Source organism: Lipotes vexillifer, unplaced genomic scaffold (assembly GCF_000442215.2).
Source record: "Lipotes vexillifer unplaced genomic scaffold, Lipotes_vexillifer_v1.1 scaffold422, whole genome shotgun sequence".
Taxonomy (NCBI): Eukaryota; Metazoa; Chordata; class Mammalia; order Artiodactyla; family Lipotidae; genus Lipotes; species Lipotes vexillifer.
In genome coordinates, this window is record NW_006779087.1 from 2,014,187 (window position 1) to 2,031,681 (window position 17,495).

At 38.5% G+C, this 17,495-nt stretch overlaps 1 protein-coding gene across 1 annotated transcript in view; it reads left to right on the forward strand.

Moving 5' to 3' along the window:
• ATF1 (activating transcription factor 1) overlaps positions 1–17,495 on the forward strand; it is a 58,091-nt gene that overhangs the window by 30,927 nt on the left and 9,669 nt on the right. Inside the window, exons 2-4 of the mRNA XM_007452355.1 lie at positions 3,937–4,056; positions 6,257–6,357; positions 16,174–16,299. Coding sequence (XP_007452417.1) covers positions 3,937–4,056; positions 6,257–6,357; positions 16,174–16,299 — 347 coding nt within the window. The remainder of the gene's footprint in view (positions 1–3,936; positions 4,057–6,256; positions 6,358–16,173; positions 16,300–17,495) is intronic.

Genomic DNA, 17,495 nt, shown 5'->3' on the forward strand with positions numbered 1-17,495 from the left:
GCTCCGGATGCGCAGGCTCAGCAGCCATGGCTCACTGGCCCAGCCGCTCTGCGGCACGTGGGATCTTCCCAGCACAGGGCACGAACCCGTGTCCCCTGCATCGGTAGGCGGACTCTCAACCACTGCACCACCAGGGAAGCCCGGCCCTATCCTTCTTGATGATTACATTGCAAAGGGATGACTCCCAGGTCCTTGAGAAAGACATTTCTGGGTTGTACAAGATTTGTTTATATCTCAAGGGTCAGAGATTGACAACTGCAAGTTTTCTAAAGTAAGTGCTCTAAGAAAAGTGAGGTCAAAGGCCTATAGTCAGGTTTTGGCTAGAACAAACAGTTAATTATTTTGGCAGCATTGAGCTTTCTCTAGGAGGCATTTTAAGGAGGCTGGGTCATCCTAGGGACTCAGCCTTGAACTGATAGAAGCTGTGGTAGAGTTTGGTCATGTCTCTTAGTGTGTGTGAGGGAGGTTGAATGGAGTTGTTTGTGCTGAAAGTCTGCAGTTTTCAGTACCTGAATAAAAGTTGGTTTGTTTTGGTATTTGTTTTGTTTTTTTAAATTGAAGTATAGTTGATTTACAGTGTTGTTAATTACTGCTGTACAGCCAAGTGATTCAGTTATACATATATATATACATTTTTTAAAATATATTCTTTTCCATTATGGTTTGGCATAGGATGTTGAATATAGTTCTCTGTGCTGTACTGTATACCTTGTTGTTTATCCATTCTATATAGAAAAGCTTATATCTGCTAACCACAACCTCCCATTCCATCCCTCCCCCAGCCCCTCCCCTTGGCAGCCACCAGTCTGTTCTGTTTGCGATTCTGTTTCTGTTTCATAGGTTCATTTGTGTCATATTTCCACATATAAGCGACATCATATGGTATTTGTCTTTCTCTTTCTGATTTACTTCACTTAGTATGATAATCCATTTGCATCCATGTTGCTGCAAATGGCATTATTTTGTTCTTTTTTATGGCTGAGTAGTATTCCATTGTCTATATGTACCACATCTCTTTACCATTCATCTGTCAATGGACACTTAGGTTCTTTCCATGTCTTGGCTATTGTGAATAGTGCTGCTATGAACATAGGGGTGCATGTATCTTTTTGAATTAAAGTTTTGTCTGGATATATGCCCAGGAGTGGGATTGCAGAACCATATGCTAATTCTATTTTTTAGTTTTGAGGAACCTCCATATTGTTTTCCACAGTGGCTGTGCCAACTTACATTCCCATCAACAGTGTAGGAGGGTTCCCTTTTCTCCACACCCTCTCCAGCATTTGTTATTTGTAGGCTTTTAAATGATGGCCATTCTAACTGGTGTGAGCTGCTACCTCATTGTAGGTTTTTTTTGGCCACACCATGTGGCATGTGGGATCTTAGTTCCCCAACCAGGGATCAAACCCATGTCCCCTGCAGTGGAAGCACAGAGTCCTAACCACTGGGCAGCCAGGGAATTCCCCTTCATTGTAATTTTGATTTGCATGTCTCTAATACTTACCGACGTTGAGCATCTTTTCATGTGCCTATTGGCCATCTGTGTTTCTTCTTTGGAGAAATGTGTATTTAGGTCGTCTTCCCATTTTCAATTAGGTTGTTTGTTTTTTTGTTGTTCAGTTGTATGAGCTGTTTGTATATTTTGGAAAGTAAACCTTTGTCAGTCACATCATTTGCAAATATTTTCTCCCATTCCGTAGGTTATCTTTTCGTTTTGCTTATGGTTTCCTTTGCTGTGCAAAAGCTTGTAAGTTTGATTAGGTCCCATTTATTTTTGTTTTTATTTTTATTGCCTTTGGAGACTGACCTAAGAAAACATTGGTACAGTTTATATCAGAGAATGTTTTGCCTATGTTCTCATGGAGTTTTACCGTGTCATGTGTTATGTTTGTCTTTAAGCCATTTTGAGTTTATTTTTGTGTATGGTGAGAGAGGGTATGTTCTAACTTCATTGATTTATATGTGGCTGTCCAGCCTTCCTAGCACTACTTGCTGAAGAGACTGTCTTTCCCATTGTGTATTCTTGCCTCCTTTGTCAAAGATTTTTCTCTTTAATACTTATTTATTTGGCTGCACCAGGTCTTTTTTTTTAAATAAATTTATTTATTTATGGCTGCGTTTGGTCGTCATTGCTGCGTGCAGGCTTCCTCTAGTTGCAGTGAGCGGGGGCTACTCTTTGTTGAGGTGCATGGGTTTCTCACTGTGGTGGCTTCTGTTGTTGCAGAGCACAGGCTCTAGGCGCATGGGCTTCAGTAGTTGTGGCGCACGGGCTTCGTTGCTCCACGGCACGTGGGATCTTCCCAGACCAGGGCTCAAACCCATGTCCTCTGCATTGGCAGGAGGATTCTTAACCACTGCGCCACCAGGGAAGTCCTGCACCAGGTCTTAGTCGCAGGGGATCTTTGTTGCCACATGCAGGATCTTTAGTTGCCGTATGTGTATCTAGTTCGCTGACCAGGGATCGAACCCAGGCCTCCTGCATTGGGAGCCTGGAGTCTTAACCACTGGACCACCAGGGAAGTCCCTTTTGTCAAAGATTAGTTAACCATAGGTATGTGGGTTTATTTCTGGGCTCTCTGTTCTGTTCCATTGATCCATATGGCTGACTTTGTGCCAATACCACACTCTTGATTACTGTAGCTTTGTAGTACTGTCTGAAGCCTTGGAGGGTTATGCCTCCTGCTTTGTTCTTTTTCTTCAGGATTGCTTTGGCAATTCTGGGTCTTCTATGGTTCCATATGAATTTTAGGATTATTTGTTCTAGTTCTGTGAAAAATGTCATGGGTAATTTGATAGGGGTCGCATCAGATTGCTTTCGGTCGTATGGCCATTTTAACAAATTAATTCTTCCAATCCAAGAGCATGGGATATCTTTCCATTTCTTTGAATCATCTTCAGTTTCCTTTATTAATGTTTTATAGGTCTCAGAGTATAAGTCTTTCACCTCCTTGGTCAGGTTTATTCCTAAGTATTTTATTTTGGGGAGGTGTGATTTTAAAAGGTACTGTTTTTTTACATTTCCTTTCTGATATTTGGATAAAGTTTTATATACGTATTTCCCTGACCTGGGCATTTAGGAGATAATGAGACTGGAATTTAATCCAGTCTTGGGAAAGGGTAAAAGAACCTTCAATGAAACGGAATAAGGCATTGTTCTGGGGGCCTGATGCAAACACAGAAAAGAGTCATAAAGGTGATTTTCAGGACTTGAGAAGCAGCCTTGGATTTTATTTTGTGATTTAAGCCCAAGATGGGTGGTATGAATCAGGATAGTCTAGAGGAAGGTGAGAGATCTGAAAATATCTGGGAAAGCTTCTTGGAATAGGTAGAACCTGAGCTGAGTCTTGAAGGATGACGAGTTGGCTTTTCTTGGTTTAGCATTTTATTGTGGTATTTCCATGAAACCCCATCTACTTTCCACAGAAATAAAATATTTCAAGTAAATAATTGAATCATGAAATTATAACTTATTTTTCTTTGAAGATACTGCCCAAAGTTGGTATTTCTCTCACTTTTTGATTCTGAATTTCGTAATTGTTTTTTAACCAGATATCTTCAGAATGATATGTTCTGAAGAGCCACCATGTTTTTACACAATCAGTTCCTCTGCCCCAAATACCTTCCAACCCTCTCCCCCAAGCACACCTTCAGGGAACTGTTTTTCTCAAGACCTAGCTGAAGTAGCACCCTCTCCTTGCTCCCACAGTACAGTGCTGTCTACTTTTCTGCTTATATTATAGCTCTTATGGTTTGTTTAGTTTGTACTCTCGAACCCCTAACGCAGTCTCCTGCCCACAGAAGATACCTAATATGTGATTAATAGATGTGGTTAAATATAATAAGCTCTGAAATGTATTTTCCAGTATTAAGAACTCAGCTTTCTTAAGTGCACAGGTATAATTATATTATGTTAATTGAATTTTTATTTGTTCTTAGATGTCATTAAGAGGATCTGCGCCAGTGACAATTGTACCTCTTCCTGGAGAGCAAGTACAGGTTCAGGGGGTCATCCAGACAGCTCAGTCTTCTGTAATTCACCCACCACACGTGCAAACGGTACAGAAATTCAAAGACTTAGTGGTTGAGAGAGGGGACTTTTGAACCCTGAGTCTCTGGACACACTGAAGTTGCTATAGTTATAATATTGTAAAACAAGATAATAAAGTTGTCTTAGAAATTAGATTTTAGAACTTCTAGTTTCATGTATATACTACCCGGTAAAAATATAAGGCAAGTTTGGGAAGAAGTTATTGCTTAGAATTTAAGGAAATGAAAGATTTTCTGAAGGGAAAGCACCTTTTTATTCCTAGTGGTGTCCTTCATGAAAAAGAGAATTCTGAAGAAAGAGTGATGATGTGAGCGTTTTAGCAAACTAAGAAAGTACCTACCTTATGCTTTATGGTGATCAAATAAAAGAAGTTCTCTCATAGTAAAGTTCTTGTTTATATCTATCTACCTTCATATTTACACCTGACAACAGTAGGGAGGAAAAGGCCATCCTGGGTTCCTTTTCTTTTTACTCTTTCTCCCCATTTTACCTTCTGGCTCCTGTGAGTCTCAGAATGCCTTTGGTCATCTCTCATTTTTAGAAGCAGCTATCCTGGAAGAAAAGCTGTATAACTCATTTTTTCCTCTTGAATGTATACAGTGTCTGGCAGTGTTGTCAGCTCTAGAGCTGCATCTTTATGTGTTTTTTGTTTTTGTCTTTGTTTTTGGTTTTTTTCTTATATAAAAGGTGACTTGATCTTAGTTATAAGGAATCTCTTAGTTTTAGAAATTATTTTCTTACTTGAGTTCAGTGGGAGGCTTTGGAGTAAATTTAGGGACAGACAGGGAAAACAGCTAATATTTAGATTAGAAATGGCATATCTGTGGTGCATGAGGAAATATAGAAGTGACAGATCTTCCTTAATTATTACTTTATTATTTGTTACTGTGATTATTTCTTAATTATTACAGATTGTGATCTGTTCTTTCCTATCTAAAGACAAAGATTTAAGATACAAAAAAGTAGAAGTACACTAGAACTTGTTTTTGAAGGAGACTCTATAGAATGTAAAACAAGCTTCTCTGGAAATTTAAGATCTAAGTCTAAATAGTTTAGGGGAAGGCCTTCTGTAGAGAGTAAGTAATGTAGGGAATTTATGTCCATTCTAGAAGCCTGTTTATTTTTTTTAATGAAGAGGAAGTCAGGTGTCACAATGCAACTTCAGAAAAATGCTGAGAAATTTAATACATTTTAAAAATTGGAAATAACTTGTTTCCTCAATTGTAAGATATTATAACTTAAAACTTGCATATGGTTATTGTAGTAACTAGTTTTAATAGGTTTATTATTAATAAGAGTTAACATTTACTGTGTGCTTGCGCTGTGCCGTGCACTAAGTGCTTTACGTGTATTAACTCATTCAATGGTGAAGTGAGATACAGCTAATTATTACAGATATTTAAGTTGCATGTGTTTGTACCTGCCCTTGCCAGTGACCTCCACTTTGCCAAATCTAATGCTTGTTCTCAGTCCTTGTTTTACTTCACCTGCTAGCAGAATTTGACATGGTTGATTATTCTTTTCTCCTCAATACACTGTCTTCGCTAGTTGTCCAAGGACACCTTGCTCATTTAGTTATTCCTCATGGTGGCTTGTTCTTGGTCTCATTTGCTGGTTCTCCCGTTCTTTCCAACCTCTTACTGCTAGAGTGTCCCTGGGTTTTGTCCTATATTTATCCCCTTATTGGGCTCACTGAGTCTTGTGGCTTTAAGGACTATCTAAAGAGCTGTGACTTCCAATATATGTCTCGCCCAGACCCCTTCCCTGACTCACAGGCTTGTATATTCAGCAGTCTCCTCAATTTCATTATCTAATAATTAGATATTGGTTGGATATCTGATAACATTTCAAAGTTAGCATGTCCGAAATCCAAATCAGACAGCATTAATGATAAAAAAAAAAAAACCTTTGAATAATGTGCATCAGTATAGAGACTGATCTTTACAACTCTAGTGCAGTAGTAGTGCTTTATTTGGGGGATGGACGTTCTTCTTAGTTCTAAGCCTGCTGTGTTGTACATTCCTTTAGTTTGGGCTCCTGAGATAAACTTTCTCTTTTCCTTTTATTTCTTTCTTTTAGACCTTAGATTTAATGACAAAGGAATTTGGGTGGCAGAAAGACAGATCATTTTTTCTGAAAGTAAAAATTCAATTCAATTCTTTTTCTACCTGCTTTGTTCATCATAGTAAAACCAGTTCTGTTTTTCAGGTATCATCTTTATCAGAAAGTGAAGAGTCTCAGGACTCATCTGACAGCATAGGCTCCTCACAGAAAACCCACGGGATCCTAGCACGGCGCCCATCTTACAGGTGAGTACTCGTGTCAAACCCTGCATGTGTTATATCACCATATGAGTTGGAATGGTGCTGGCAAAGCAAATTGTATCAAGAAGGAGCATGTGTTTGTATAGGAAGGGAAGTGTTAAGAGAGACAGGGCAAGATTTTGAAGGGCCTAAGTTGCTGTGCTGAAGAGTTTAGACTCATCTTCTGGCGAAGTAGTAGATACCCATATTTACTAACTTTAACAGTAATATGAAAGAATTAAACTACTTTGTGTTCCCTTCCTCAGCTTCCTAGCTCTGAGCCTTTGCCTTTCCCTTGTGTGTGTGTCCCTTTGCTGAAACACATTCTTCTACATTCTGCACATACTTTAGGCCTCATTTCCTCCTGGAAACCTTCTCTGCTTACTTTTTCTTCAGCCTCCCAAGACCAGGTTAGGTCTTTCTTCTGTGGCTTTCTTTTACTAACCCCTATTACAGTACTTATCTCATGCTACTGGAATTCCAGTTTATTTATGGGCATGGCCACTGCATTCTTCTATTTTGTCACCTCAGGGCCTAGCAGGATGACCAGGTGAGAGGAGATGCTTAGTAATTACGTGTTGAATGAACAGAAAGCTGAACTAGTACAGCTGACTGAGAAGCAGCTTTTGAAATAACCTGGGTGATTTCAGATAGGTAGTGTGTGCTATCCGTCTTTGGCATGGCTGGATCGGAGACACTTCTGTGGTCGAACTGACCAAACCTGATGACTAGATGGTAGGAGGAAAGGGAGACTGAAAAGGATGAAATGCTCTTTGGAAACACACAGACAAATGCAGTAAGGTTTTCGATGTTATGAGAGAACTTTTTACAGGGTGTATTCATTCCTGCCTGACGGAAGAAGTAGGAAAGACTTCATAAAAGATGTAATTTAGGGCTTCCCTGGTGGCGCAGTGGTTGAGAGTCCGCCTGCCGATGCAGGGGACACGGGTTCGTGCCCCGGTCCGGGAGGATCCCACATGCCGCGGAGCGGCTGGGCCCGTCAGCCATGGCCGCTGAGCCTGCGCGTCCAGAGCCTGTGCTCCGCAACGGGAGAGGCCACAGCAGTGAGAGGCCCGCGTACCGCAAAAAAAAAAAAAAAAAGAAAAGATGTAATTTAGTTCATCATCAATCTGATAAATTCTGAGAGCTAGGAGCAGGGAGGGGTTTTGTAAGGCAGGAAGACAGCTTCTTAGGCTGAGGGAACAGTATGTAATGAAAGGTAGATTGTATGATATGAAAGAGGTTGGCCTGTTCTGGGAATTGGCAATTTTAAGGTACAAGGAGGAAGGGGTGGTTTAGCAAGAAAAGGTAAACAGGAGCCACATTACTTAGAACCTTGTTATCATGTTAAGGAATTGGGACTCTACTGAATACACAAAATATTTTCTCTGTGAATTTTTGGGGGGGTGAAAAATAAGCCTACTAAAATGAGTTCAATTTGAAACTATAAAAAAATAATCCAGGGACTTACCTGGCTGTCCAGTGGTTAAAACTCCGTGCTTCCACTGCAGAGAGCATGGGTTCGATCCCTGGTCAGGGAACTAAGATCCCACATACCACGCGGTGTGGCCAAAAAAAAAGTAATCCATTAAGAAAGGAATTTCTCAGCCTTAGAAAGCAAGGTTCCAACCATGTAAGTTAATCTAAACCTACATCTAGATATATCTTATGAAGCAAAATTGGAGGGCACCAAAGATAAAAATAAGATCTTAAAAGCTTCCACAGAGAAAAGACAAATTACCTAGAAAGGAGTGACCATTATTAGGCTGACAACAGATTTTTGAATGGTAATATTAGAAGACAATGGACTAAAATCTTTAAATGCCAAGAGAAAGTAACAGTTGGCCTGGAATTATATACCCACCTGAACAATCACTCATAAATAATGGTGAAGTTAAAATCATTTCAGACTGATTTAAGAAATTACTAAAGGGTACATGTCAGGAAGAAGAAAATGAAACCAAACAAAAGGAACGTGAATATAAGAAAGAATGGTGAACCAAGACATTCATTTAAGTTACCATTGACTTTTTAGAATAATACTAATAATGATTGATTAATTTGGGTAGTTTAAAAACAAATGGAAAGAAATATATCAGGCAGCAATACATAAGACAGGAATGGTCTACTGGAGTCTTACATCAACTACCTTTAGACTTACCTTAGACTGTTAGAGGTAACTGGCAAAAGAATACAGATAAAAAGTTTAATTTCCCAATAGTGGGGCTCTTTCAGCACAAAACAGTTGTTTAGCTCCTAGATAAAATACTTGTTAATGAATTGTGCATTTATAGGAAATAATAGAAATGTCTTATCAGCCTACCCTAATAAACATAAAATCATGTACATACAAATACATGAGCTGAAACTAGAATGGGAAGCAGAAGCAAGGATGAAGACCAAGGTACACCCATTACTTTAGGTCTACTGCAAGAAGGGACTATGTTGTTTTTTTGTTTTTTTTGCAGTACGCAGGCCTCTCTCTGTTGTGGCCTCTCCCGTTGCGGAGCATAGGCTCCGGACGCGCAGGCTCAGTGGCCATGGCTCACGGGCCCAGCCGCTCCGCGGCATGTGGGATCTTCCCGGACCAGGGCACGAACCCGTGTCCCCTGCATTGGCAGGCGGACTCTCAACCACTGCGCCACCAGGGAAGCCCAGGAAGGGACTATGAACCTGAGATTTTTGTGTTAAGCTGAGATCCCTACAGCAAGCTAGAGCACCTGAAACAAAGTTTCCCCAAGTTAAGCTTTCTGAATTACCAAAGATACGATCAGCCAAATATGAATTTACAGTCACAAATCATCAAACATACAAAGAAATAAACCATTATAAGTGAGAATCAGCAGAAACAATATATAATGAACTCAATAAATGCAGAAAAAGTATTTGATAAAATTTAGCACCCACTCAAATTTTTAGCAAATAAGGAATAAAAATGAACTTTCCTAGCATATACAGACTTTGAGAACTGAACTGTACATAGGACAGATCATAGCTCAAGTTCCAAACATAGTACACACATGAACCAAATCTGAATAGCACTGCATAGTCTTTGAAAACTAAATTGATGGAACCACGACCCACAGAAGGCTGGTCAGAACTTGCAGCTTGGACACAACCAGGCAAATTGCCTGCTAAAACAAGAATATCAAGAATTCTCCATAGGATTTAAACAGGAGTCTAATATAATATTGAAAATGTCTAACATTACATGGCATACAAAGAACTTGGAAGACTCTTAACTTGTAAGGGAAAAGATTATAAGCAAATGCTATCTCCTACATGACCCAGATGTTGGAATTATATGACAAAAACTTTAAAGGAGCTATTACTGAAATGTTCTAACTAACTAACAAGTAAGGGTGAATTCTCTTGAAATGAATGGAAAGATAGGAACTCTTAGCAAAATACAGAAGATATAAAGAGAACAAAATAGAAATTTAAGAGCTGAATACACTAACAGAAACAAAACCTCACTGGACGGATTCAATAGCAGAACAGAGATAAAGAGTTAGTCAACTTCAAAGATAGTTCTAATGGAGATTATCCAATCTGAAGAATAGAGATTGGAAAAATTAACTAGTTCTCAGGGACTTGTGAGACAATATCCAAAGATCTAAAACTGTGTCATTTGAGTTATAGAACAGAAAAATGTTGCAGAAAAAATACTTGTAGAAATAGCTGCAGTGTTCCCAAATTCGGTGAAACCTACAAATTGAAAAAGCTTAGCAAATCTTAAAATAGATAAAATGCAAAGAAATCCCTGCCCAGACATATATCATAATCAAACTGCTGAAAAATACATAAATATTGTGAGCAGCCAGAGAAAAATGACACTACTTATAAGGGCATGATGTGAATGATTATAGATTTCTCATCAAAAACTGTGCAAGCTAGAAGAAATGAAATAGCATTTTTAAAGTGCTAAAGAAAACTGTTAATCCAGAATTCTCTATCTAGTGAAAATAACCCTCAGAAATGGAGGTGAACTAAGTATTCTCAGATAAAGGAAAACTAAGAGAAATCATTGACAGCAGACTTGCTCTAAAATAACTGCTAAGAAAGTTAAGACCACTGGAGGGTTAGGAATGAATAAAGGCAAACAGCAAGATCTGGGCAAATATAAGGGACCACTCTCCTATTAAATTCTTTAAAATATGTTTGATGGTTGAAAAAAATGACACTGTCTGATGGGGTTTTCAGTGTAGGCAGTTTTACTATGTAAGACAACTACAACATAAATGGGGGAGGATAAAGAGATTTAATATGGTGGTAAAGTTTCTAAGGTTCACTTGAAGGGATAAAATAGTGACTATAAGTAGACTAGGCATCTATACTGTAACACCTAGAACAACTACTAAAGAAACTGTACAAAGAGATTTAGTCAAATACACAATAGATATATTAGAGTTTTGAAAAATCTTAACCCAAAAGAATGCAGAATTTTTTAAAAAGATAGCAAATAATAAAATGGTAGATCAACCAATATCAGTAGTTATATTAAGACAGCATGACTTAAACTCACTAAAAGACAGAGATTATAAATAGACACAAAAATCCTCAAGAAAATATTAGTAAACCAAGTACAACAACATATAGACGGTATTATACACCATAATTGAGTAAGATTTATCCCAGACTGCAAAATTGTTCAACATCTGAAAATCAATTAATGTAATACATCGTATTTATAGAATAAAAACAAAAAACTTATAGTCATCTGAACAGACACACAAAAAAGCATTTGATGAAATCCAGTACCCTTTAATGATAAAAATTCTCATCAAACAAATAGATGGGAGTTTCCTCAACCTGATAAAGTGCATCTACAAAAGCCCAGAGCTAACATCGTATTTAATGGTAGAAGACTGAATGTTTTCCCCCCTAAGATCAGGCACAAGACAAAGCTGTGGATGTCTGCTCTCACTATTTCTACTTAACATTTTACTCAGGAAATCAGGTAAGAAAATGAAACGAAAGGCATATTGGAAAGGAAGAAATAAAAGTTTGCAGATGACAATGATCTCATATATAGACAATCCCGAAGAATTCACTAAAATAGAACTAATAAATAAGTTCAGCAAAGGATACAAAATCAATTGGTTTTCTATACACTAGCAATAAACAATCCAAAAATAAAATTAAGAAAACAGTCCTACTTAAAATAACATAAAATGTATAAAATACTTTAATACTTGAAATTAAATTTATAAATTCAAATTATATAAAACAGAAGTATAATACTTGTGTATTGAAAACTACAAAACCTTGTTGAGAGACATTTTTTAAAAATCTAAACAAAAAGACATCACATGTTCATCAGCTGGAAGACAATATTGTTAAGACAAATAACCCAGTTAAACAATGAAGAAAAGATTTGAATAAACATTTCTGCAAAGAAGATATACAAATGGTCAATAAGTATGTGAAAAACTGATCAACATCATTTGTCATTAGGTTAATGTAAATCAAAATAATGAGATATGACTTCAAACCTAGTAGGATGCCTAAAAAACAAAAACAAACAAAAAACCCATAACAGGTGTTGGTAAGGGGGGCAGTGGCTGTGGAAACAATCTGGCAGTTCTTCAAAATACTGAACATACATACCTTATAAGCCATTACTACTATTGCTATATATATAAGCAAGAGAAATAAAAACGTAATCAAAAGAAAATTGGCAAAAAAAAAAAAGAAAATTGGCTATATTAATGTCATACAAAATAAGACTTAAGGGCTTCCCTGGTGGCGCAGTGGTTGAGAGTCCGCCTGCCGATGCAGGGGACACGGGTTCCTGCCCCAGGCTCCAGGGCCTACACACTGCAACTACTTAAGCCTGCGTGCCTAGAGCCTGTGCTCCACAATAAGCCACCACAATGAGAAGCCCATGCACCACAACAAAGAGTAGCCCCCACTCGCCACAACTAGAGAAAAGTCTGTGCTCAACAAAGACCCAACACAGCAAAAAAAAAAAAAAAAAAAGGAAAAAAAGCAAACAAAACAAAATAAGACTTAAGAGCAAAGAAAATTATCAGAGATAAAGAGGGAGTCAGTTCACCAAGAAGACATAACAATCCTAAATATGTACACATCTAACAACAGAGCTTCATAATACATGTATCAAAAACTTACAGAACTGGAAAGCAAAATAAATCCACAGTTATAGCTGAAAATTTGAGTACACCTACCTCAGTATCCGACAGAACTTGTAGCCAGAAATTCAGCAAGATTATAGAACAACTGAACAATACAATCAACCAGTCGGATCTAATTGACATTTTTAGAACACTTTACCCACGTGCACAAAGAACATTCACCAAGAAACACCACATCCTGGATCATAACAAACCTTAACAAATTTAGAAGAATTGAAATTATGCAAAGTTCTTTTATATTTGAATTAGACTAAAAGCCAGTAAAAGAAAGATAACAGGAAAATCTCCAAACATACAGAAATTAACACACTTAGAAATAATCCGTGGACCAAACAGAAAATCTTAAGGGAAATTAGAAAGCACTGTGAACTTAATGAAAAATGAAAATATCAAAATCTGGAGCTATAACCAGTGGGAAATAATTAGAGGAAAATTTACCTTACTAAATAAAAACTTATAAAAGAAGGAAAGTCTCAAATCAACAAGTTTCCATTTTAAGAAACTAGGGGAAAAACAAAATAAGGTCAAAGCAAGCAGGAGAAATGAAATAATAGAGATTAAGCGCAGAAATCAGGGAATTCCCTGGTGATCCAGTGGTTAGGACTCCGCACTTCCATTGCCAGGGGCCCGGGTTTGATCCCTGGCTAGGGAACTAAGATCCTGCAAGATGCATGGCACGGCCAGTGGGGAAAAATAGAGCAGAAGTCAATGAACTTGAAAAGAGAAAACTAATAGAGATAATATAACTGAAAGGTGGTTCTTTGGGCGGAAAGGAATTAGTAAAATTGATAATCTGGTAGCAAGATGGGGGGAATGGTGAATATAAAGGGGAGAGTGGTCAGAGATGAGGTTGGAGAGGTCACAGGGACAAGTTATGGCGTTGCAGACTGTGTCATTTATTCTGATACGGAGCCACTGCAGATGAGTGACTTGATCTGACTGACATTTTAAAAAGATGACTGGTTGTTGATGATTGGTGTGGAGAATGGACTGTAGCAAGGGAAGGGTAGACTAAAGGAGGACCTGTTAGAGGCTACTACTGTTTAGTCAAGAGGGTGGTGGCATGGACTGGGGTGTAGCAGTGGAGGTGATGAGGGTGGGTAAGATTCTGGATATATTTTCAAGATAGAGACAATGGGATTTGTTTATGAATTGGATAAAGGTTGTGAGAAAGAGAGAATGACTCCAAAATTTTTGAAAAACAGAGTCGATATTTACTGACGTGGGTAAGACTGCAAGTGGTGGAAGGATATCTGACATTAGATTTGGATGTATTAAGTTTGAGGTGCCTATTGAGTGGAAGTATTCAATACACAATTGGATATAGGGGTTTCGAGTTAAGGAGAGAAGTTGAGGAAATATCATTTGAGGGGTCATCAGTATACACAAGGTATTCAAGCCTACAGGACAGATGAGCTCATTAGAAAGAATATAGATAAAGAGAAGTCCAAAAGACTAAGGTTCTCCAAGAATGAGGCAGGAGGATGAGGAAGAATGCAAAATAGTGGCAAATAATATCTCAAAATATAGTAAAAATAAAGTAATATATATGGGAATGGTAAACAACAATTTGGATAATGGTACTCTTTGAGGGGGCAGAAGAGCAGGGAAAGGAATTGGTAGTGACATTCTGGTGTATCTGTAAGTTAATTCCTATTAAAAATGAGATATCTAAAGCAAACATGGCAAAATAGCATCTAATGGTTCTTGGTACATGGTACATTGGTGTTTTATTTTCTGTACTTCTCTTTATGCTCAAAATGTTTCATAACTTAAAATTGAAAAAGAAATGGCCAACAGCGTTCCACAGTCTCATGCGAGGCTGGCTGCTTAAGACCATGCAGGCAGCTTGTTAAATGGATTCTGGAGCTCTGTCCACTCAATCATTAGGGTTACCAGTTGGGAATCTGAATTCAGTAAACCTCTCCAGCTGATCCTGGTACATAAGCAGGTTTAGGAACCACTGTGACAATTCTACAGATGGCTAACACAGAGTCCTATAGGACTGCCACCTCTCTTGCTCTCTGTGTGGGACTTCTGTTAGTACAGTCTACACTTGCAGCTCTTGGTGGGAAGACTGTCCAGAGTAAAGAGACCAAGCTGGAGAAGGATCTTCAATGTGCAGTAAGAGAACAGCTGAAAGATCTAAAATTATTTGGCCTCCAATAAAGAAGACCTGTAGCAGTTGTCAAATATTGCAAAGTAGGACATGGATATATTGGGTCGGCCAAAAAGTTCGTTCGGGTTTTCCTGTGAGATATGAAAAACCCGAATGAACTTTTTGGCCAACCCAATTAGGGTAAAGCTTAACTTTCTCTAGCTTCCTTGGGTGGAATTAGCTTTGAGTCTAAATAAGGATGAGCTCTAACCATCCAAAAATTGAATAGTTTGCTTTTTGGAAGTTGTAGATGAATTATTCCTGGAAGTAGAGGCTGTTAGCAATTCTAGAGAATTCCTCCACGGGCTGGAGGGTTAGCATAGATAACATGAAAGATCCCTTTTAATGCTGAGGGTTTTTTTTTTTCCTTTGTGATTCTTTTTTATTATTGTTTCCACACAAGTAGTTCAGGTTTTCTGATTTTTCTACAATAAACGCAGAATTCTTGAGTAAACATTTTTTTCCTTTTCTTTTTTTCCCCAGAAACAAATTATGCTCCCTCTATCCCCAGCTGTGTTTTCCAAAACCTTTCCAAAAGGTCTTTCCAAGACCTTTCTTTTCAGCAAGGCATCTTTTTCCATCCCCTTATTCTTGCCATGAGTCCCTTTTTTTTTTTAACCAAGTCTGAGGGATGCCTGTGGAATCAAATGTACTTCTTGTTAAAATAAGCAATTTTATTTATCACTGATAACTCTGCATTTTTATAGTGGTGTTTTTTTTGTACTTTCCATCAAAGTTAGGAAAATGGGGTTTCCCCCCCAGTTATACATACATATATACCTTCTTTTTCATATTCTTTTCCATTATGGTCCATCACAGGATATTGAATATAGTTCCCTGTGCTATACAGTAGGACCTTGTTGTTTATCCATTCCATATATTACCAGTTTGCATCTGCTAACCCCAAACTCCCAATCCATCCCTCTCCCACCTCATTCCCCCTTGACAACCACCAGTCTTTATAGTAGTTTTTTTTTTTTTAATTTTTATTTTTTGGCCACACCACGTGGCATGCAGGATCTTAGTTCCCCAACCAGCGATCGAACTGTGCCCTCTGTAGTGGAAGCGCGGATTGTTCCACTGGAACTACTGGACCGCCAGGGAAGTCCAAAATTTAATCTTTTTAATAAAGGTCACTGACACTATTTAGAAAATGAATAGTACTTTGTTAATTAATGAAATACCTCACAATGGAGCCATCTCTCCTGTAGGGGAAGGAGACATTTTATACCTCTACAAGGGCCTTGTATATTGAAAGGCACTCTGTATGGGTATTTGCTCAGTGTCTCTTTTCAGGTCGTCATAAATTAAAATATAACCAGCCTGCTAATAGACAAAGTCTAGTTTGTGCTAAAACACAGTATGTGCTAAACAAAGGATTCCTTGACATAAGAGTTTAGGTGTCTACCAGATTACTGTATTTTTAACCTGAGATTTAAAAGGTTTAGTAATTTCTTTGTAAAGCTGTCCTCATCACCAACAGTAATAATAGAGTTCTGTTTTTCACAGAAAAATTTTGAAAGACCTATCTTCTGAAGATACACGGGGCAGAAAAGGAGACGGAGAAAATCCTGGAGTTTCTGCTGTCACTTCTATGTCTGTTCCAACTCCCATCTATCAGACTAGCACCGGACAGTACAGTACGTATAGGAATAAATTTCCCACCTGATAGACACACAAAAACTAACCTTTCTGTTTGAAGAAGTGGTGTGTAAACTGTCATACTTTAATAGTGATGATTATTAAAGGATAACATTTTGAGCCAGAAATAATGCAAAGTTCTTTTTCAGTATTATCTCATTTATTCCTTACAACAACTTTGTGAGGTGGGCAGTTATCAATTTATGAGGGAACTGAGGCTTAGAGAGTCAGATAATATCCCTGAAGTCATACAGCTTGTAAGTGATACACGGCTTGTAAATGATATACTTACTTTAGGGTATAAGTCTGTGAGTTTTGACAAATGCATGGAGCTGTCTAAGCACCACCACAATCAAGACACTCCGTCACCCCAAGAAATTCACTTGTGCTGTGTCCGTTTGTAGATAATCTCTCCCTCCTCTCCTAACCGCTGTTCTTCAAGTTTTATTGGTGTCCCATCTGACCACCTGTCACCATCTCCAGTTATCCTCTCCACCACCTCAGTCTACACTCTCATATCTCAGCCAAAGCAATTTATTTAAAATGTCAATTAGATCACACCATTCTTGCTCAGAATCTTCCAGTGACTTTAGAATAGGTCCCACAAAGCATTACATTCAGGATCTGGCTTTGCCTGCCTCTCTGATCTCATCTCCTACCACTTGATGCCATTCTGGCCACACAGACTTTCTTGCTGTTCCTTAACACATGAAGCTTGTTTCTACCTCAGGATCTTTGGAGGTGTCATCCCTACTACCTGCACGTTCTTCACCAGATCCTCATATGCCTTACATCCTCACTTTTTATAATTACATATAAATGCCATAAAATATAGTAGCTTAATTATAGAATGTATATAATTATAGATTAGCTTATTTACGATCTGTTCTCAAGGAATGTAAGTTCACAACTATAACCTTGGCATACAGGGCCTGGTGCATGTAGGCTTTCATTAAAATGTGTTATGAATATATGATTTTAAGAATATATGTAGAGGGCTTCCCTGGTGGTGCAGTGGTTGGGAGTCCGCCTGCCGATGCAGGGGACGCGGGTTCGTGCCCCGGTCCGGGAGGATCCCACATGCCGCGGAGCGGCTGGGCCCGTGAGCCGTGGCCGCTGAGCCTGCGTGTCCGGAGACTGTGCTCCGCAACGGGAGAGGCCACAACAGTGAGAGGCCCGCGTACCGCAAA